Source organism: Anolis sagrei, chromosome 7 (genome assembly GCF_037176765.1).
Source record: "Anolis sagrei isolate rAnoSag1 chromosome 7, rAnoSag1.mat, whole genome shotgun sequence".
NCBI classification, from domain to species: domain Eukaryota; kingdom Metazoa; phylum Chordata; class Lepidosauria; order Squamata; family Dactyloidae; genus Anolis; species Anolis sagrei.
Genome location: NC_090027.1, coordinates 36,804,568 through 36,826,840, shown reverse-complemented (window position 1 = coordinate 36,826,840; position 22,273 = coordinate 36,804,568). Strand labels below are relative to the sequence as shown.

The 22,273-nt window shown below is 42.4% G+C and overlaps 1 protein-coding gene across 2 annotated transcripts in view; it reads left to right on the top strand.

The window, feature by feature from the left end:
- Positions 1-22,273, top strand: part of GRIK4 (glutamate ionotropic receptor kainate type subunit 4) — a 759,832-nt gene that overhangs the window by 542,031 nt on the left and 195,528 nt on the right. For both annotated transcript variants that reach the window (XR_009632086.2, XM_060787230.2), the window contains exon 7: positions 9,149-9,202. Coding sequence is in view for 1 of the 2 variants with exons in the window: in XM_060787230.2 (XP_060643213.2) it covers positions 9,149-9,202 (54 nt within the window). In the remaining variant the exon portion in view is untranslated. The remainder of the gene's footprint in view (positions 1-9,148; positions 9,203-22,273) is intronic.

The following is a 22,273-nucleotide window of genomic DNA, read 5'->3' as shown; positions in this document are numbered from 1 at the left end:
ATAGAGGGGTAGCATTACTTCCCTAGATCTAGACACTCTGCTCCTATTGCTGCAGGCCAAAATTGTAATTTTGGTAATTTTGTCAGTGCCAATTTTTTAAAAGCGCAGGCCAAGGTCTTTAGGCACTGCACCCAATGCGCCAATCACCAGTTGGAGCACCTTTACTGGGTTGTGCCAGAGTCTTTGCAATTCGATCTTTAAATCTTCACATTGTGTAAGCTTTTCCTGTTGCTTCTCATCAATTCTGTTGTCGACTAGGTTTGCAACATCAATGATCCATACTTTGTTATTTTCCATAATCTTGAGATCAGAATTCTTGTACTCCAAAACTCTGTCAGTTTTGAATTTGGAAGTCCCAGAGAAGTTTGACATGTTCATTTTCTGTAACTTTTTCAGGCTTGTGATCTCACCAGGTTTTGTTTTTTTTTTTTGTCACAGGCAGATGGTATTTGTGGCAAAAGTTCCAGTGGATCATCTCACCAATGGTGTTATGCCTCTGCTTGTAGTCTGTTTGTGCAATCTTCTTGCATCAGCTGAGTATGTGAGCCATCATTTTGCCTGCTTCCTTGCAGAGTCTACATTTGGAATCTGACATTGGTTTTTCAATTCTGGCTTGGATGACATTTGTTCTAATTGCTTGTTGTTGTTGTTGTTGTGTTTATTTATGCCCGACTATTTTGTAGTAGCCAGAGCATTAACCAAGAAGCTCATGTGTAGACACGAATCAACAATCATAATCTTGCAGAGCTGCTGTGATGTTAGTATTAGAGTGAGTCAGGAAACCAAAATTTGCACTTCTTAACAGCATTTGTGTATGAATCAACAAAGCTTCCCATTTATGTATTTATTTGTTGAAATATTTGTGTCCTGTCCTTTATCAAGGTGGTATAAAATGAAATCAACTTCAAACCATGAAAGCTTCAAAGATTTAAAATCTATTCAATGGCTTTTCAAATTTGAAAACAGACAGGTTAAAATAATTTACAGTTATTATGAATGTGAACTATAAAACATGTGGAGTATGGATTAAATTAGTTTGGCCCCAAACCAGTGATAACATGCTAGGTTTTAATTTGGTGCTGAATTGATTATATTGTGGGCACCAGTTGGGCCTCCAGTGGGAGAGGAATCCACAATTGGGCACCAGCATAGGAAATGCCATATATATAGATATATATATAATGTGTGTGTGTGTGTGTGTGTGTGAGAGAGAGAGAGAGAGAGAGAGAGAGAGAGAGAGAGAAAGAGTAGTCCTTCAAGTATTGATACTAGGCTTGGGTAACCACGGAAAAATTTGGTTCTAAACTCGTTTTGTTTTTAGGGGGCCATTGCATTTTGTTTTTTTTAATAATTCCGAAATTTTCCTTTTAAAAATTTCGAAATTTACGAAATTTCGTATAATTACGAATCGATTCGTTAATGGCGGACGCGATTGCGCAATATGCTAAAAAAAACCTCCAAATGGGAGAGGGGGAACTTCTGAAGCTTCCCTCTCCCTCTGTTGTTGACTGTTGGTGTGATAAAACAAACAACAACTATAAAACTTGCACCAGACATGCGAAAATAATTACGAAATAATTACGAAATAAATTGAAAAAATTGTTTCGAATCTAATTTACTTCTCACACTATTCCTGCATGGCTCAATATTGGATTGTAAGCTAATTTAAATACGAATACGAATTAATAACGAATTACGAAATTAACGAACGAAACCGCCCAAGCCTAATTGATACCCCTTTCGGGTGAGTGGGCTTATTAAAAGACCCTCTCCATAACCCACAACTGCACAGCAGAGTAACTTATCAACTGCAGCGTGACCCAGCGCCAGTAGCCCAAAGTGATAAGAAGAACAACAACACACATACCAATGTTATTTCTTCCACAGGAGGATTTTTTAAAAGCAAAATGATATGGTTGCCCTATTTACAAAAACAAGGTTTCCATAATACAAAGTTCTTTATACTTCCTTCTTTGCTTCCACACTGAGCTTCTTTCTCATGCCAATAAACAGCTTCACTCTCACTGAGCTTCCTCTCACACCAAACTTACACAGGAGCTTCACACAGGAGCTTTTTACACACACCGACCTTCATACTGGAGCTTGACATGCGAGGTCTTTAGCCTAAGGCGTCTCTCACCAAAGCTTCTCACACCAGGCCATCTTCACACTGAGACCTACTAATACTGAGGCCTACTAACACTGGGGCCTTCTCATACTGAGGCCTCTCACATTGAAGCCTCTCTCCCACTGAGGCAAACTAACACTGGAGCCTTCTCAAACTGAAGTCTTCTCATACCAAGGCATCTCTCAGATTGAGAGCAACTAACACTCAGGTATACTCAGCTACAGGCACACCTACTTATATTGAACTGCAGCTTTTGCTGAATCATTGCATCCATTTAACCCTTTCAGTGCTTGACTCCTATTTTTGTAATTAAAAATACCAATTAATTTTTAATATTTCTGACAACCCCTAGCCATTTAGGGCTTTAGATATTATTCCCAGCACCTTGAATTAAACCTGGGATCATATTGGCAACCAGTGCTATTTTTTAAAAGGTATTATGTGAGATATCTGGATGCAGAATCAGTGAGCAACCCAGCTGATGCATTTAATAATAATAATAATAATAATAATAATAATAACACTTTATTTGTACCCCGCTACCATCTCCCCAAGGGGGCCCAAATACAACAATACAAGCAATAATAAAACAATACAAACAATTAAAATAAAACATGGACAATAAAATAATGCAACATAACAATAAGGCCAACATTACCAATAAGACCACACAATTAAAACTCTGGGAAGGCCAAATGTAAAATTAAAATTGAAAATAATGCTGGAACATGGGAGAAAGAGTGATGGGCATTTTGTCCTAGTTGCAGATTCTGGGTTGTCATCAAGTGCAGTTGCTGATATAGTATATTGCAGTAGCACCGGGACTGTGGTGCAGCTGGCTGGGAGTCAGCTGCATTAAGATCACTACTGACCAAAAGGTCATGAGTTCGAAGCCAGCACAGGTCGGAGTGAGCTTTCGACCAATTTTATGTAGCTTGTTGTCGACCTTTGCAGCTCAAAAGTTGCATCTGTCATGTAGTAAATTTAGGTACCGCTTATGCAGGGAGGCAAATTTAACTAATTTACGAGGCCATAAAAATCTCCAGCAAGCATGCAAAGAATAAGGAAGTACTTCCTCAGTGCCACAAATGGTCGGTGAAGGGACAGCTCCCCTGGTGGCCAAAATACCCTCAAGAAAAGCTGTAATGTTAAATTGCCTCTGTGTCTGTCTATATATATTGTGTGTCTATGGCATTGAATGCTTGCCATGTGTATGTACATTGTAATCTACCTGGAGAAGGGCAGAATATAAATACTGTAAATAAATAAATAGCTAAATTAGGAAGTTTCCAGAGATCTAGACTATCCATGAGTTTTATTTTTTCACATCACAGCAAGCCCTGTGGCTTCAGAGAAGTCATGGACATCCCACATGATACTAACTTACCTTAAAATTCTCTTTTTGGCTCATTGCTTATGTTGGAGTTCTGTTTTGACCAACAAAGTGATCAGTGGTGATGTGGCATGTCCAGCTACTTTCCTTTAGCTGTACATGATGCATGAATATCATTTGGAGGGACATCTTAGAAATACCCAAAGGTCCTTGCCAACACATACATTGTTCTTGATTCCTCACCTTTCCAATAGCTTGGAAATGGGAAAGGGTCTTGTGTGGTTTGCATGATGAATTAGGGAGGTGGACGTAGCACCTGGAGACACATCTACAGAGACCCATAGTCTCCCAATGTCTGATTTCAGCCTCCATTCTTAGCCTGGCATATCCAATAATAGTGATGGTTCCTTTGAGATAAAATAATGTTCTTGGGGTTTTTTTTAAACTTAACTCTGGACTGGAATGTTTACTTATTTTTGAGCCTTCTGCATCTTTGGCACATGAGCTGGGAGAGATATCTTTGATGTATCTCTGAGCAACTGGTTTCTGATCTTGCCTGCTCTATCCCCAAAGGAGCAGAGAAGGGAATGTTCCCTCACCCCACAGATCTTGATCTATTGATCTAGGAATGTCCTGGGAGAACTCCTCTTCTTCCAAGTTTGCCTTAATGAGTTGAGCCTAGCTACCTTTGGCAACCAAGAGCAGTTTCTGGCCAGTCTTCATAGACCACTAGTCTTGTATCAATGAAGGCAGGTCAAGAGTTGTTGTGAGTAAGGAATGGACAACATCTGGATAGGTTTGGTGCTGATGAGAACAAAAACTCCTGGAACAGACACATTCATCTTCACCATTTCTTGGCTCTTTATATTCCTGGCATTTTTTTTTTGTCTTGACTTGCTAAAAGTCTCCATCTTTGGCTTTTTTCCACTTGAGTCACTAATAGTTTGGTAGGACTTTTATCTATTTGCTTCCTAAACCTTGCTTTTGGACATCTGTTACCTGTTTTCCTTTCTGACTTTGTATGCATCTGGGCCTGGTTTCTAAACCTTAATTAATGGTTGGCTATTGTCACTTCCACAAGCACTTGCTGCCAACACAAACTTTAAAGCTTACTGTCAGCCAATAAGGTTTGGGAGAAAAAGATCAGCCTTGAAGAATCGGGGCACGATTTTGTAGGAAAGACAGAAAACTTCCCCAAATAATGTGAAAACTGTATCAAGCTGAAAAATTCAGGAGGCGAGATTGGGACCCAAAGTGGGTCAAAGTCTAGGTTTCTTCATCACTGGTATCCTTCTGGAATGCCTTGTGGAAATGGGGCTTGGGTCACTGTTTTGCACTCGCTTGGCCCCAGAAACTTAGTCTTGTGGGATCCTGCAGGGCTCAATACTGTCCCTCATGTTATTTAACATCTACATGAAACCATTAGGAGAGATCATCTGGAGTTTTGGAGTTTGGTGCCATCTGTACACAGATGACCCTGAACTCTTTCACTCCTTTCCACTTGCTACTAACGAGTCTGTTCAGGTCCTGAACCGGTGCTTAGCAGCTGTGACGGTCCGGATGAGAGCAAACTAACTGAAACTGAATCCAGACAAGACAGAGGTACACCTGGTCAGTCAAAAGGCCAAACAGGGTATAGGGTTACAACCTGTGTTGGGTGAAGTTACACTCCTTCTGAAGACGCAGGTTCGCAGCTTGGGAGTCATCTTGGATTCATCATTGAGCCTGGAAACCCAGGTCTCAGTAGTGGCCATTTTGCACTATTAAAATTTGTGTGTCAGTTGCACTCATACCGTGGGAAGTCAGCTTTGGCCATGTTGGTACATGCTCTTGTTACATCAAGGATAGGCTACTGCAACACGCTCTATGTGGGGTTGCCTTTGAAGACTGTTCAGAAGCTTCAAGTGGTCCAATGAGTAGCAGCCAGATTTCTCACTGGGGCTGCGTACAGAGAGCACACACACCCATGTTCTGTCAGCTCCACTGGTTGCCAGTCTGCTGCCGAGCACAATTCAAAGTCCTGGCTTTAGGCTATAAAACCCTAAATAGATCCAGCCCAGCATATCTGTCCGAATGTATCTCCCTCTATGAACCACCTCAGAGATTAAGATCATCCAGGAAAACTCTACTCTCAGTCCCACTGCCTTCACAAGTTCAACTGGTGGAGACAAGAGACAGGGCCTTCTCAGTGGTGGCCCCTCAACTATGGAAATCCCTCCCCTGTGAAATTAGATCAGCCCCCTCCCTCCTGACCTTCAGGGAAAAAGTAAAAACATGGTTATGTGACCAAGCTTTTGGCATCGGATTTTTGCTTAATTTGTAACACCGTTTCAAGTCCCCTTCGGGGTAGAGAAGGGCAGGATATAAATGAAGTAAATAAATAAATAAATAGAGGCAGTCCTTCAGATAACCTGGTCTCAAGCCATTTGAAAGTTAAAGATAGTAAATGGCACTATGAAGTGATCCTGAGCCGTGCCTTCAACCAGTAGGACCAGTACTCAGGTGCTGTTAGGTCTTCTCTTTGCTTCATCCTCCCATAAGCAAATATGTGGCTCTGCTCAGCCATAGCTAATTTTTCTGAGCTATTTTCAGAGCCACCACATTGAAGAACATACTAAGATAGGCCTGACTGTAGTGCCATAGTGCCTTATTTGGGGGATTTCTGGAAGCATTGGTCTGGGCACTGAACTGGTCAAGATATTAGACCTTCCCTTGACTGACCTGGCATGCTCTTTTGTCACTTCACCTCCTCCTGTCACCACTTCTTCACAATGCGCAACACTCCTGGAGTGAAATAAAACACAAATGTATCTAGGAGTTGCCACCTTGCCTGAACTGGGAGTGGGGAAGGTACTGCTCATTTACATATGCAGATTCATTTAAGTGTAGCATATTTAAAATCAGTTGCCTTTGGTGGAGGAAGAACTAAAAAAAGCCATCCAGGTGACAAACAGCTAAACAGAGAAACATATACATATGCTCCTCAATTACAATCAGTCATTTGCTTCCGAATGGCTTCTCTATAGGTTTTTAGAGTTTATAACTGGCATTTAGTGCTGTTATCCCCCGGAGAAAAATATTCCAAAAGATCCAAAGGTTGATACCAGAAAACAGACATTTTTGACGTGTCTGATCCCTCCTGGCTTTAAAGTCCATGTTCCCTCTGCATAGAAAACAAATAAAATCTCCTTTAGTGGGATGGATGGATCTTTCTTCCAGTATAAATAGTACTAATCAAATGCTAAGCATTAACTACTCTCAGAGCAAATCAAGCATGAATCTCTCTAGAAGCCAATATGAGTAAACTGAGGCTGTTATATTTGGGAGCCATGATGAGATGGCGCTGGTATTTGGAAAAGAAAACATTAGGGAAAGTGGAAGCAGATAGAAAAGACAAAGACCACAATATATTGTCGAAGACTTTCATGGCCAGAATCACTGGGTTGTTGTAGGTTTTTTTCAGGCTATATGGCCATGGTCTAGAAGCATTCTCTCCTGACGTTTTGCCTGCATCTATGGCAAGCATCCTCAGAGGTAGTGAGGTCTGTTGGAACTAGGAAAAAGGGTTTATATATCTGTTGAATGACCAGGGTGGGACAAAGGACTCTTATCTGAAACCGTCATACCTAGCTCCAGCAGACAAGAGTCCTTTGTTCCACCCTGGTCATTCCACAGATATATAAACCCCTTTTCCTAGTTCCAACAGACCTCACTACCTCTGAGGATGCTTGCCATAGATGCAGGCGAAAGGTCAGGAGAGAATGCCTCTAGAACATGGCCATATAGTCTGAAAAAACCTACAACAACCCAAAGACCACAATGCACATGCATGCATTGGCTTAGGGCAGGGGTCCTCAAACTTTTTAAACAGAGGGCCAGATCACAGACCCTCAAACTGTTGGGGGGGGGCGGATTATAATTTGGGGAAAAAAACCATGAATGAATTCCTATGCACCCTGCATTGTTAGTAGTTCAAAAAAATACCATTTAAAAACAATACAATAATTAAAATAAAGAACAATTTTAAATAATATAAACTTATTAGTATTTCAATGGGAAGTGTGGGCCTGCTTTTGGCTGATGAGATAGGATTGCTGTTATTGTTGTTGTGTGCTTTCAAGCCATTTCAGACTTAGTTTGACCCTGAGGAAGGGCCAGGTAAATGACCTTCGAGGGCCATATCTGCCCCCCTGGCCTTAGTTTGAGGACCCCTGGCTTAGGGTGAGTCTACACTGTAGAATTAATGCACTTCCACTTTGACACCCATGGCTTAAGGCTACGGAATCATGAATGTATGGTTTGGTAAGTTTTTGTTGTTTATTTGTTCAGTTGCTTCCAAGTCTTCATGACCTCATGTACCAGTCCACACCAGAGCTTCCTGTCAGCCATGGCCACCCCCAGTTCCTTCAAGGTCAAGCCAGTCACTTCAAGGTTACCATTCATCCATCTTGCCCTTGGTCGGCCCTTCTTCCTTTTTCCTTCCATTTCCCCCAGCAACATTACCTTCTCCAAGCTTTCCTGTCTTCTCATTATGTGGCCAAAGTACTTCATATTTGCCTCTAATATCCTTCCCTCCAGTGAACTATCAGGCATTATTTCCTGTGATATGGACTGATTGGATCTTCTTGCAGTCCAAGGCACTCAGAATTTTCCTCCAGCACCACAGTTCAAAAACGTCTCTCTTCCTTCGCTCAGTCTGAAAAAGAGGCTGAGGAAAAGGTTGAATGGCCAAGGCCAAATAGTGATATTGAAAGGAATGTACTAATTGGGAAGCCAAGGGAGGACCAGACACTCTTTGATAGAAGTCAAATCAATCAACATTGCCATCTGGAAAGGGGTAGAAAGTGGTCCAAAAGGTTAAGAGAAATAAGGGGTCCGGGAGAGGTTTCCCAGGGGAAACGGAATTCTTTTGCTATGGCTTTCTGAATAAATACAGGGCCTGTCAATCTACACTCTTTAGTGAGTTCAACGTTTGGTTTGCATGTGTAACCATGCCTTTTGTTCCATGCCTGGTATTTAGACCATCTTGTTCATGCTAAGATTCCTGTTTACTTCTGCTTCTGATTCATGTTCATGTTGAGATTCCAGTATGCGGTTTGTCCTGCTTTCAAGCTCCTGCATTGGGATTTAATGGTTTAAGTTTGCTGCTGCTTCTTCAAGGGACTTTGGTCTTTTGCAACCTTTTGGAACTGAAAGACTCTAACTTCTGTGGACTTGTTTAATGGATTTTTGCAACCCTCCTGGTTCCTGTCTTATAATGGGCTATCTTATTTTACCTTGCTCAACTGACTGCAACCCTCCTGGTTCCTGTCTTGTTTTACCTTGCTCAACCGACTGTTTTGTGGACATTTCTTTATTACTTGTTTGAATGCTTTTTACCTTTTTGGCTATTGCTATATTAATCCTCAATAAACCGCTTTGCTATAAAGAACTTAAGTCATGGTCTAGCTTTAAAAAACCTCCTCGAGTCACCTTTGTGCTGAGAGGGGCAGTATATAAATATGGTAAATAAATAAACATTGGTGTGTTTACGGGTTCAAAGGTGCCAACCTCAGCCTTGGTGTGCAACACCTCCTAATGTATGAGAGCAGAGGTTATCTTGGAGAACATTGTGTCCACTCCCTTGCAATGTGGAGACGAACTATTGCTTTATCTTGTCTGACGTCCCATCTTTTTCTCCTTTGCAGGCAGCCGAACTGGGAATGGTGTCCGCCTATTACACATATATCTTCACTAATCTGGTAAGATGTTTTTCCTTGCTTCTTCTCCCCATCCTTATAACTGAGCGTCTTATAGGAAAAAAGCTGGTCTAATGCAGCAGCAAATGGATTGAAAGATGAGAACGACTAAAGGGACGTGTAGAGTCACATTACATACTTGCAAACAGTCAATGTTTTGGTTGGACATGAACTATGCTGTCTGGGAGCCATGTTCTCTGCTTCAGAGCCTAAATTTCCACAGATTTCCATTAAAAGCTTCAGCAATGCCCCCTTAAATGCCCTCTCCCTTTTTGTTGTTTGCTTACATTGTGTTGGGAAGATGAATATCGACTTTCGAACGCCATGATTCAAGCGCAGGCATGGGTACGCGTTGAATGAAATGCAAAGCCATGCCTCTTATCGATTATGTGTTTATCCAATTTAAAACCTGCCTTTCATCATAGGAGTTCAAGACAACTTAAGGCATGGTCTAGCTTTAAAAAAAAAGGAGAGATTTGGCCACAATGCTATAGCCATTTACCTGGAAATGAGCAGCACATGAGATCTTTCTTATAGAGACAATAGGCATGGATTGAGCGATGGCGTCACCTTTTTGGAAGTTGACTCTCCAGATGGATATTAACCTTGGCATCTGAATACAAGCCGCCTTGCCTTGAGGCATTGTATCTCTGAATGCCGAATGATCCAGACGAAATGAGCAAGGTCAACAACTCATTGTATTGTTCTGGTTTGTACATCAGCCTTACCACAAAATATTGCTCTCCCTTCATTGTGTTGTTGAAGGCTTCTGTGGCCAGAATCACTGAGTTGTTCTGAGTTTTCTGGGCTGTATGGCCATGTTCCAGAAGCATTCTCTCCTGATGTTTCACCTGCATCTATGGCAGGCATCCTCAGAGGTTGTGAGGTCTGTTGGAAACTAGACAAATGGGATTTATATACTTATGGAATGTCCAGGGTGAGAGAAAGAACTGTCTGCTTGAGGCAGATGTGGATGCAAATGGCCACCTTGATTAGCATTTAATGGCCTTGCAGCTTCAATGCCTGGCTGGTTGCAGCCTGGGGGAATCCTTTGTTCTAGCATCTCTAACAACTCTAGCAATGTTTTGTCAAAGGCTTTCCTAATTGGAATCACTGGATTGCTATGAGTTCTCTGGGCTGTCTGGCCATGTTCCAGAAGCATTCTCTCCTGACATTTCTCCCACATTTATGGCAGGCATCCTCAGAGGTTGTGAGGTCTGTTGGAAACTAGACAAGTGGAATTTATATTTCTGTGGAATGTCCAGGGTGGGAGAAAGAACTCTTGTCTGCTGGAGGCAATTGTGAATGTTTTCAATAGAAAGGACGAAACCATGAACATCAACAAAATCTGTCTACTAGTATTTAAAAAACTCTGAAATCAGTACAGCAAATAAAGAACAACACTCAAAATACAGGGGAATTCCAGACAGGAATCAATCAGGGCCAACTAACACCTCCCAACAAAGGATTTCCGCAGGCAACAGGCAGCCAGACTTTGAAGCTGAAAAGCCATTAAATGCTAATCAAGGTGGCCAATTGCAACATTCACACTTGCCTCAAGCAGACAAGAATTCTTTCTCCCACCCTGGACATACCACAGATTTTTTTTTTTTCGTGTTAGGAATGACTTGAGAAACTACAAGTCACTTCTGGTGTGAGAGAATTGGCCGTCTGCAAGGATGTTGCCCAGGGGATGCCTGGATGTTTTGATGTTTTACTATCCTTGTGGGAGGATTCTCTCATGTTGCCGCATGGTGAGCTGGAGCTGACAGAAGGAGCTCATCCATGGTCTCCCTGGATTCGAACCTCCAATCTGTCAGTCTTCAGTCCTGCTGGCACAAGGATTTAACTCATTGCACCATTGGAGGCACAATTGGTTATATTCCACAGATATATAAACCCTACTTTCCAAGTTTCAAAGGTTTCATGGCCAGAATCACTGGATAGCTGTGAGTTTTCCAGGCTGTATGTTCCAGAAGCATTCTTTCCTGATGTTTCACCCACATCTGTGCAGGAAGCAGTCATTCAGTGCTAATCAAGGTGGCTAACTCCAACATTCACACTTGCCTCAAACAGACAAGAGTTCTTTCTCCCACTCTGAATATTTCACAGATATATAAACCCCACTTGCCTAGTTTCCAACAGATCTAACACCTGCCATAGATGCAAGTGAAACGTCAGGAGAGAATGCTTTTGGAACATGGCCATACAGCTTGGAAAACTCATAACAACCCAGTGATTCCGGCCATGAAAGCCTTCGACAATACATTGCTAGAGTTGTTAGAGATGTTAGAACAAAGGATTTCCCCCAGGCAGCAACCAGCCAGGCATTGAAGCTGCAAGGCCATTAAATGCTAATCAAGGAGGCTAACTGCAACATTCACACTTGCCTCAAGCAGACAAGAGTTCTTTCTCCCACCCTGGATATTTCACAGATATATAAACCCCACTTGCCTAGTTTCCAATAGACCTTACAACCTCTGAGGATACCTGTCATAGATGCAGGTGAAATGTCAGGAGAGAATGCTTCTGGAACATAGCCATACAGCCTGGAAAACTAATAAGAACCCAGTGATTCCGGCCATGAAAGCCTTCAACAATACATTACTAGAGTTGTTAGAGATGTTGGAACAAAGAATTTCCCCCAAGCAGCAACCAGCCAGGCATTGAAGCTGCAAGGCCATTAAATGCTAATCAAAGAGGCTAACTGCAACATTCACACTTGCCTCAAGCAGACAAGAGTTCTTTCTCCCACCCTGGACATTCCACGATATATAAACCTCACTTGCCTAGTTTCCAACAGACCTCACAACCTCTGAGGATACCTGCCATAGATGCAGGTGAAACGTCAGGAGAGAATGCTTCTGGAACATGACCATTCAGCCTGGAAAACTCACAACCCAAGGTCGATACCCTTTATTGTGTCCCACAATTGAGATTCCCAAGAGCATCAAAAGAGAGAGAGAGAGAGATAAAGAATGTGTTAGGATTGCAACCAAGGCAACGGGAGAATCAGACGCAACATTTCCTAATGCATTAATGGCTGACAGATCGTATGAGCAAAACCTGTTAGCATGTCTGCAATGTCTTCTGTGTTTGCTTTGAGATTTTGGGTGCCGGGTGGGGAGGGAGAGCCGAGGCTCTTTTGTACAAAGACTCAATACAATCTGGTTCATCCTGCATTTTGTATAATATCAGAGAAGAGTTATTGCAAGATGATTTGGGAAAATGTACTAAGGAGATAGAATACTTTTCAAGTAGAGGGAACATTGATGTGCAAAGTTCCCCGAAGGATTCTTTTTTCTCGTGAAGCCCTCATCCTTGTAGCAATTTAAAATATGTCCCTGAACTTTGCTATGACAAAACGGTCTACTTTTTGGCATATTTGGGAGGGAAAGTGAAACGATGGCTCTGATTTTATCAATCGGTTGATCTGTCTTGCAGAAAGAGGTAATGAGGAGAATTAGTTTGCGTTCCCTGTCTTCCTTGTCTTGAAATGAATAGCGGCTTCCTAATGCCACGATTCAAGCCCGGGCTCGGGTAGACGCTGAATGAAATCTCTTCTCTTGAAATTAACTGCTGCGAGAGATTTCTCCTGCCATTGGCAAGCCTTCCTCATCCGCACATTGTGGATTTCTCATGATCATTTCCCAATCGCTCTATTACACCATTTAAATGATTATTTTTTTCTTCCTTGGCAATTTTGTCTGTCATCCTTTGAAGCCATAAAGTGAGCCCTGTCCATCAGGCATGGCTTTGCATGTGGGCTCAGAATATTCATCTTCTTTCCAATCTAAAAAAGATTAGTAGGTTGTTGTGAGTTTTCCGGGCTGTCTGGCCATGTTCCAGAAGCATTCTCTCCTGACGTTTTGCCTGCATCTATGGCAGGCAGCCTCAGAGGTTGTGAGGTCTGTTGGAAACTAGGAAACTGGGTTTTATAGATCTGTGGAATGTTCAGGGTGGAAGAAAGAACTCTTATCTGTGAATGTTGCAATTGGCCACCTTGAAAAAGAAAAAGATCTTGGAGTCCTTGTGGACAACAAGTTAAACTTGAGCCAACAATGTGATGTGGCGGCAAAAAAGGCCAATGGGATTTTGGCCTGCATCAATAGGAGCATAGTGTCTAGATCTAGGGAAGATATGCTACCCCTCTATTGCACTTTGGTTAGACCACACCTGGAATATTGTGTCCAATTCTGGGCACCACAATTCAAGAGAGATATTGACAAGCTGGAATGTGTCCAGAGGAGGGCAATTAAAATGATCAAGGGTCTGGAGAACAAGCCTTATGAGGAGCGGCTTAAGGAGCTGAGCATGTTTAGCCTGAAGAAGAGAAGGCTGAGAGGAGATATGATAGCCATGTATAAATATGTGAGAGGAAGCCACAGGGAGGAGGGAGCAAGCTTGTTTTCTGCTTCCTTGGAGACTAGGACGCGAAACAATGGCTTCAAACTACAAGAGAGGAGATTCCATCTGAATATCAGGAAGAACTTCCTGACTGCGAGAGCCGTTCAGCAGTGGAACTCTCTGCCCCGAAGTGTGGTGGGGGCTCCTTCTTTGGAAGCTTTTAAACAGAGGCTGGATGGCCATCTGTCAGGTGTGATTTGAATGCAATATTCCTGCTTCTAGGCAGGGGGTTGGACTGGATGGCCCATGAGGTCTCTTCCAACTCTTTGATTCTATGAATAGCCTTTCAGCTTCAAGGCCTGGCCGCTTACTGCCTGGGGGAATCCTTTGTTGGGAGGTGTTACCTGACCCTGATGGTTTAACGATTCTGGCCTAGTTTACTTGTCCGAACGTATCTCCCGCTACGATCCACCTAGAGCCCTAAGATCATCTGAGGAGATCCTGCTCATTGTCCCCCCATTGTCACAATCGCATCTGGCGAGGACAAGGGACAGGGCCTTTTCTGTGGTGTCCCCCCCCCCCACACGGCTATGGAACTCCCTCCCGAGTGAAATTAGATCTGCTGCATCCCTCTTGACCTTCTGGAAACAAGTAAAATCCTGGCTATGGGATCAGGCCTTTGGAGAATAGGCAGACCTACTGACATGTTGAATTATTTAGAACTGATGGACTGCCCTTGGATAATGATTTAAATCGGTGACCACTGACTATTTGTTGTTTGTTTTTATATTGTTTTTATATTGTTTATATGGTTTTATACTGCTGTTACTGTTACATTGCTGTTAATTGTATATTTATGTTTTGATGTGGGCGCCATGGGGTGCCACTTTGTTACCTGTCCTGAGTCTCTCTGCGGAGGTTTAGAAAGGACAGGATATAAAAGCCCTAAATAAATAAATTTCCTGTCTAGAATTCCCCTGTTTTTTTTATAGTAATGCTCTTTATTTACTGTTCTGATTTTAGAGTTTTTTAATCCTAGTAGCTAGATTTTATTCATGTTCATGGTTTCCTCCTTTGTGTTGAAATTGTCCACATGCTTCATGTGGATTTCAATGGCTTCTCTGTGTAGCCTGACATGGTGGTTGTGAGGATGGTCCAGCATTTCTGTGTTCTCCAATAATATGCTGTGCCCAGGGAACATGAGAGAAGCCTTCCCATAGGATGGTAAAACATCCAGGCGTCCCCTGGGCAATGTCCTTGCAGACAGCCAATTCTCCCACACCAGAAGCAGCTTGCAGTTTCTCAAGTCGCTCCTGACATGAAAAACTCCCAAGAGTTGTATTTTCTCCCCATCTGTATAGAACAGGCTTTCTCAAACTGTACTCCTCCAGATGTTTTGGACTTCAGCTCCCACAATTTGTAACAGCTGGGATTTCTGGGAGCTGAAATCCAAAACACCTGGAGGAGCTCAGTTTGAGAAACGCTGCTATAGGTAATAAGTGGACACCATTGCTTTAACCAGTTTGTCTGGAGGAATTTCAAGGGCTTTGGCCTGATGGATAACTTTCCTAAGCTCTGAGCTATCCTGTGCTCCATGCTTGCATTCCTAAATACTCCAAGAAACATGAGGGCCATTCTCAAAGGCATTTGGCTACAATGCAGTTGGCACCACTTTTCAGATGACCCTCCGCGTTTCTGCATCCAGCTCTGGTTTCAATCCTGCTGTCACTTGGCACTTCGACTCTTTGGCTGCTTATAGTTCTGTGCTGACCAGGTGTCCTCACCAGGTGTTGGGATCATCAGTGTCTGTCTGTTAGATTTCCTCTGAGATCCTGAGAAGAGTGAGAAGAAAGTTTGTGTTGGCTCTCCAATGCACACATCTTAGTGTGCCAGTTGGCACACATGGCACATATGGTCACTGCTTGGCAGATTCTCCATCACAGTCGACTCCTTTGTTGTTTGCTCAGTCGCCACTTCAAATCATATTCCTCCTCACTGTTGCACAAGAAAACAAATATATTTAATCATGGGAGAGGAACTGAGGTGTCACTATAGGATACATTTGGATGGGTGTTCATTGTGAGACTAGCAAGGAAAGTTGGGCATGATTTTAGGAGGAGGGCATAGTGACACCCCTGGGTCCCAAGTGGCCGCTGGACCCCAAGTCTTCTAAAACCCCATTTTTAAAATAAAATTATAGTTTTTAGGCATTTTTTCTCCAAATCATGTGGAACCCCAGCCACAAATGTGTGAAAACACATGACAACGTCATCACTTCACCCCCATGCCTAGTCCTTTCAAAATAGCAACAAGAAATGATGCCGTTTGAGAAGGAGTGCAATGGAAAGCAGGGAACATTTGGGGTTTCTTTAGGGATAAGTGTTGCATGTGAGGGTCAGGTATAATAGATTAAGGGGTTTATTTATTAGCAAATCCCAACACTTGCCACCACTTATAAAGGTTAGGGACTTATTTGTGAACAAATCCTAACTGCTGTGAACCAAAGAATATAAAGTTTTGGGGATTTAATTAGCGATCTCACATTCCGAGTCCAGAAAATGTAAAGGCTAGGGATTATTATTAACACATCCCAACCGCTGTACCACCACTTGAAATGGAATGTGGCTTAGTTAAGTAAAATCAAAAGCTGAATAAGCTGGAACGATCTTCTGGCTGGAAAACCTTTCAAAAGAAAACTGGCTACCACCACACTTAAAAGAAATGTTTAGCCCTTGGCTTGACTTGAGGTATCTTTAGGCTAGAATGTGCTGGATTCGCATTCAGGCTCTGTACTCTGAGGTAACAATAAAGAGATTGCTTCTTAAAATAAACGCTGCCACCATTTATCTCTGATTTTTTCTATAAACTGCTTTAAATCTTCTCGCACAGAGGCACACTTGAGACAGTTGTTGTGAATAAATAACAATGTTGTTTATTTGAGAGAACTTGAACAATACAGGCACTAGCTTAGCAGTTGCAATAGTGAGTAAAAGCTTGTGGTTACTTTCAAGAAACAGTTCAGCACTTAGTTTCAGGAACTCTTCTCCAATCCCTCAAGAAACTAACTGGTTTTCCCTCTGTGTAGTATTCTTGAAACCCCACACAGACAGTCCTTTCCTTCTGGATCTGTCTCTCCACTCCAACCAGCTTTTCTATCTAATAGCTATAAATCTACAATCTCACTAACTCTGCTGACTAACTGTCCAACTTCTGTCTTCTCTAACTCTTCCCTTCTTCACACCAAACCCTCACTCCTCTCTTCTCTCACACCCTAACTGAGCTGTCAGATTTTAAAACACACCCTTACAGGCATTTTTCTTTTCACAAGTTAAGTTCCATCCACTTTCTCCCAGCCAATCACAAACTCCCTGCATTTCCCTCCAGGCTGCTCCTAAGCACCGCCCCTCTAGGAAATGTGTTTTTAAGATGGATGCCCCCAGGCACCCTCCTAAAATGGCTGCTGAACTTCCTGGGCCTACCTCACAAGCTTACTCTGACCTAACAAAAGGTATGCAATTCATCACATCAGGATTTAAAAAAAAAAAAAGCCCCTCTTGCCTTCATGTAATAGCTATTCATGGTTTCATGAAAGTTGAACTCCTGTTATGGGCAATAAATTAATCATAGAATCATTGAGTTGGAAGAGACCATGTGGGCCATCCAACCTCCTGCCAAGAAGCAGGAAAATCACATTCAAAGCACCCCCGACAGATAGCTATCCAGCCTCTGTTTAAAAGCCCCCCAAAAAAGGAGCCTCCACCACAGTCCAGGGCAGAGAGTTTGACTGCTGAACAGCTCTCACAGTCAGGAAGTTCTTCATGTTCTCCTTTCTTGTAGTTTGAAGCCATTGTTCTGCGTCCTAGTCTCCAGGGCAGCAGAAAAGAAAAAGCTAAAATGACTAAGCTGAAGGTGCATCTACACTGTAGATTTAGTGCCATTTGACACCGTGTACTCCACGACATCTCAATGCTGTGGCATTCTGAGAGTTATCGTTGCTGATGCACCAAAATTATCTAGCAGATAATACTAAAGACTTTTCAGTGCTCCCATGATTGAGCCATGGTAGTGAAAGTAGTGTCAAACTGCATGAATCCTACAGTATAGCTGCACCCACTATCATAGTTTGGAACTATCATGAGGCTACATGACTCACTAGGCGGGGAAAAACCTGACGAAGGCTCTAAGACAGTGGTTCAACTTCTCAACCTTCCAAATACTGTGATTTCTTAATGTAGTTCCTCATATTGTGATGACCCCCAACCATAAAATTATTTTAGTTGCTACTTCATAACTGTGATTTTGCTACTGTTCTGAATTGTAATGTAAATATCTGATATGCAGGATGTATTTTCATTCAGCGGACCAAATTTGACACAAATATCCAATATGTCCAAATTTGAATACTGGTGGGTTGGGGATGTGGTTTGATTTTGCCATTTGGGAGATGTAGTGGCTGGGATTTATAGTTCACCTACAATCAAAGAGCATTCTGTTCCACCAACGATGGATCTAAAGCAATCTTGGCATGAATCCTCAATATCCCCAAATGCAAACACTGATGGAGTTTGGGGAAACTAGATCTTGACATTTGGGAGTTGTAGTTGCTGGGATTTATAGTTCACCTACAATCAAGGAGCATTCTGAACACCACCAATGATAGAATTGGGCCAGACTTCCCACACAGAACTCCCATGACCAGCAGAAAATACTGTGGTCTTTGGTGACCCCTCTGACACCCCCTCACCAACCCCCAGGTTGAAAAATGCTGTTCTAAGAGGAAACCACATTGCAATTGATCAATTCAGTTATAGACACTAAGGCCAAGGTTAGTAAAAGTCTTTGATTCCTAGGGCTGCAATCAATCAAAGCTGATCCAACAGCAACGAACAATAAGAATAAACAGGGGCAGATGTAGTTAAATCTTTCTCTGCTCCTAATGCCACGCTGAGTTACGAATGAAATGGTGGGCTTACGGCAGTAGGGGAAAGCCCTGGGTAAACACCAGGCAAATTTCTCTGTTCTATCTATGCAAAGCAAAATAAAAATTCAAACAAGAAAAGCAGACATCTCCTGGGGCTGCAGAGATGAATCGAGACACCCTTTCCTGCTAGGATACTGCAATGGATGCAGAGGGACTGATGAGCGGATTACCTGGAGGTGCCATCCAAGGCTGGTGGGGCTCCCTTTGTATCATTTCCATGAATATTTATGCTGGGAGTATGTTTGTGTGGTGGGGTGTGGGTGTGGGTGAAGGTAGGTGAGTTTGTTTGCCAAGTGGCAAGGAGCACATGCTGTGTATTTGGGTGGAGAGCAGCAAAGACAGATGGAAACAAGTAGAGGGGAACAGTACTTAAGGGATTGGAAAGGGCGGGTAGTAAGGCATGTTGGCAGTCATTAGACGGAGACAGGAATGGGGTGAGTGAGGAACCATGAAAAGTCTTGAAGATTACACCTTCAGCTGTCGTTTTCTCTAGTTTTGCTCTGCTAGTTCAAAGTCCTAGCTACACACATTGATTCCAATTCCTTATCCAGCTGGAACATCCCTTAACTGGAGTTCGGAAATCTTAAAAATCTGAAGCTTTCCACATGGTTGACATAGCTCCACCATTGCGTTCTGATGGTTCAGTATATGACCCTTGGGTTTCAGTGTATGACCCTTTGGTTTCAGTGTATGACCCTTTGGTTTCAGTGTATGACCCTATGGTTTCAGTATATGACACTTTGGTTTCAGTGTATGACCCTTTGGTTTCAGTGTATGACACTTTGGTTTCAGTATACTGTATGACACTTTGGTTTCAGTGTATGACCCTTTGGTTTCAGTGTATGACACTTTGGTTTCATGCACAAAATCCTTACATATGTATGCATATAATTCTATTGGGCCTATGTGTATAAAGTGTAAATGAATTCTATGTTTGGATTTGGGTACCAACTCCAGGATACGCACATATGCATACACACAGGTATTCCAAAATATGGAAAAAGCAAGATATCCAAAATACTTCTAAGGGAGACTCAGTCTATAGATATTTCACAGCCTTCTGAAATTGAATGAATCATAAGTAGAATGGAGCATCTGTCCTAAATTAGGTTCTTTTCACTTGGGCATTTTTTGGTATGTTAAAAATATTAGCCAGGATTCAAGCCTGCACTTCTATAATCTGATGTGTTGTTGTTGTTTTCCATTGTGACACTTAGGACTGTACCATAGTGAACGGGATAATGTTGTCTCTTCCAAGTATTTGCATACCAATATATATACATATTTACGACACTCCCATAGAATCCTAGAGTTGGAAGAGACCTCGTGGGCTATCCACTCCAACTCCATTCTGCCAAAAAGCAGGAAACTCCCATTCAAAGCACCCCAACAGATCATAGAATCATAGAATCATAGAATCAAAGAGTTGGAAGGGACCTCATGGGCCATCCAGTCCAACCCCCTGCCAAGAAGCAGGAATATTGCTTTCAAATCACCCCTGACAGATGGCCATCCGGCCTCTGTTTAAAAGCCTCCAAAGAAGGAACCTCCCCCACACTCTGGGGCAGAGAGTTCCACTGCTGAACAGCTCTCACAATTAGAAAATTAGAAAAAAAAGAAAGTTCTTCCTCATGTTCAAGTGGAATCTCCTTTTGTGTAATTACAAGTCATTGTTCCATTGGGTTGTTGTAGGTTTTTCGGGCTATATGGCCATGTTCTAAGGAGATCTGCTGCTTTTAGGTTTTTTTGCCCAGCTTGGCTTCCTTTTACGCTGGCAATAAATGCTTCATTATTTAGGTATCCCTCTTGAAGCTTGATTTGCTCTAGTCTCCCCCAAGAGATTCAAAGACAGATGAGCAGAGAGGAAATCACTTGTCTTAAAGAAGAATTTAATTAAGCATAATGGTGACGAATGAGGCAGATAACGGATAATAGCATAGGAAGGTTATAGCAATGCTCAATCTGCCCGGGGGGCTGCCAGGCCACAGTGAAGGTGCCTCGAAGGCAGGATGTTTCCTAGGCATGTGGGCCTTCCTTGCCCTGGGCAAAAGCCAGGACTGCACATTGAGGCTGGAGCTTAAAGGAGTTTCTCTGCCCTTTCTAGAAGTGGGTGGAATAGGTAAACAAAGAAAATATTTCCCTTTTCTCCCAGGACTTGGAAATGGAGTGATTGAAAATTCCCATTAGTTTCTCTAGCCTGAAATATGTGAACTTTCTTGTCTCCGGGATGCCACACACAGGATGATTGTTTCATCTTAGCTTTTGAAGTGATATAGCATGAGGCAGTGGATTGATCATTGAAGTAGGATTCCGGAAACCAGGTTTCGAATCCCTGCTTAGCCATGGAAACCCACTGGCTGGCCTTGGGCAACTCGAGCTCTCTCAGCCTCAGAAGAGGGCAACAACAAATCCCCTCTGAACTAATCTTGCACAGAAACCCTGTGATAGTGTCGCCATGGGTTGGCAATGACTTGAAGGCATACAATAACAACAAATCCCTCTCGTGTCCATGACAATTTATTGAATGATAGTTCACTCACTCTTGTTTCATTAGGACTATTTCTCCTATGCATGTGATCAAATAGAGAGACCCATTTTGTGCTGCACAACTGTTGTTTTCATGTCTGATTTTTGGTGCATGTCCAAGCAAAGAGTGGACAACCATTGCCTTTCAGATGTTTTTGGATACCACCTCCCACAATCCCGCCAATTGCTCTGTATTGTTGGAATTTGTAAGTCAGAAATATCAGGATAAATGTGTTGTGGAACATTTTCATGGCTGTAATCACTGGGTTGCTGGGAGTTTTCCAGCTGTATGCCCACATTCCAGCAGCATTCTCACCTGACTTTTCACCCACATCTATGGTAAGCTTCCTCAGAGGTTGTTGGGTCTGTTGGAAACTTGGCAAGTGAGGTTTATATATCTGTGAAATATCCAGGGTGGGGAAAACAACTCTTGTCTGTCTGAGACAGATGTAAATGTTGCAATTGGCCACCTCGATTAGCATTTAATGGCCTTGCAACTTCAAAGTCTTAGTGCTTCCTGCCTGGGGGAATCCTTTGTTAGGAGGCGTTAGCTGCCCCTGATTGATTCCTGTTTGGAATTCCCCTGGTTTTTTTTAGCGTTGTTCTTTATTTACTGTCCTGATTTTAGAGTTATTTAATACTGGTAGCCAGAATTTGTTAATTATCATGTTTTTTTTTCCCTTTCTGTTGAAATTGTCCACATCCTTTGAGGATTTCAGTGCTTCTGGAACATGGCCATACAACTTGGAAAACTCATAGCAACCCAACTATCTGGAGAAATATCAGGGTATCTGGAGATCTATGTCTCATCTAAACAATCAGGCACCATGCATGCCTCAACATGGTAACGGGAACATTGCATCCTGTATAAGGTGGCTTCAGAAAGTATTTGTTTGAGTCCATTCATTATCATTAAGTTCAACATAGGTCAGAGGGCAAAGCACCCATTGTAGGTGTTAACATGACAGTGTGTCCTACTGACTGATATAAAAGTATATCTGTTGTGCATTCATGGTTTCTATAAATGGAGGAGTAATTTCCATCCTTAGACAACACACATTTTGGTTGATTGTATTGTCGAAGGCTATCATGGTCAGAATTACTGGGTTGTTGTGAGGTTTTTGGGCTGCATGGCCATGTTCCAGATGCATTCAATCCTGTTGTTTTGCCAGCATATATGGCAGGCATCCTCACAGGTTGTGAGGTCTGTTGGAAACTCG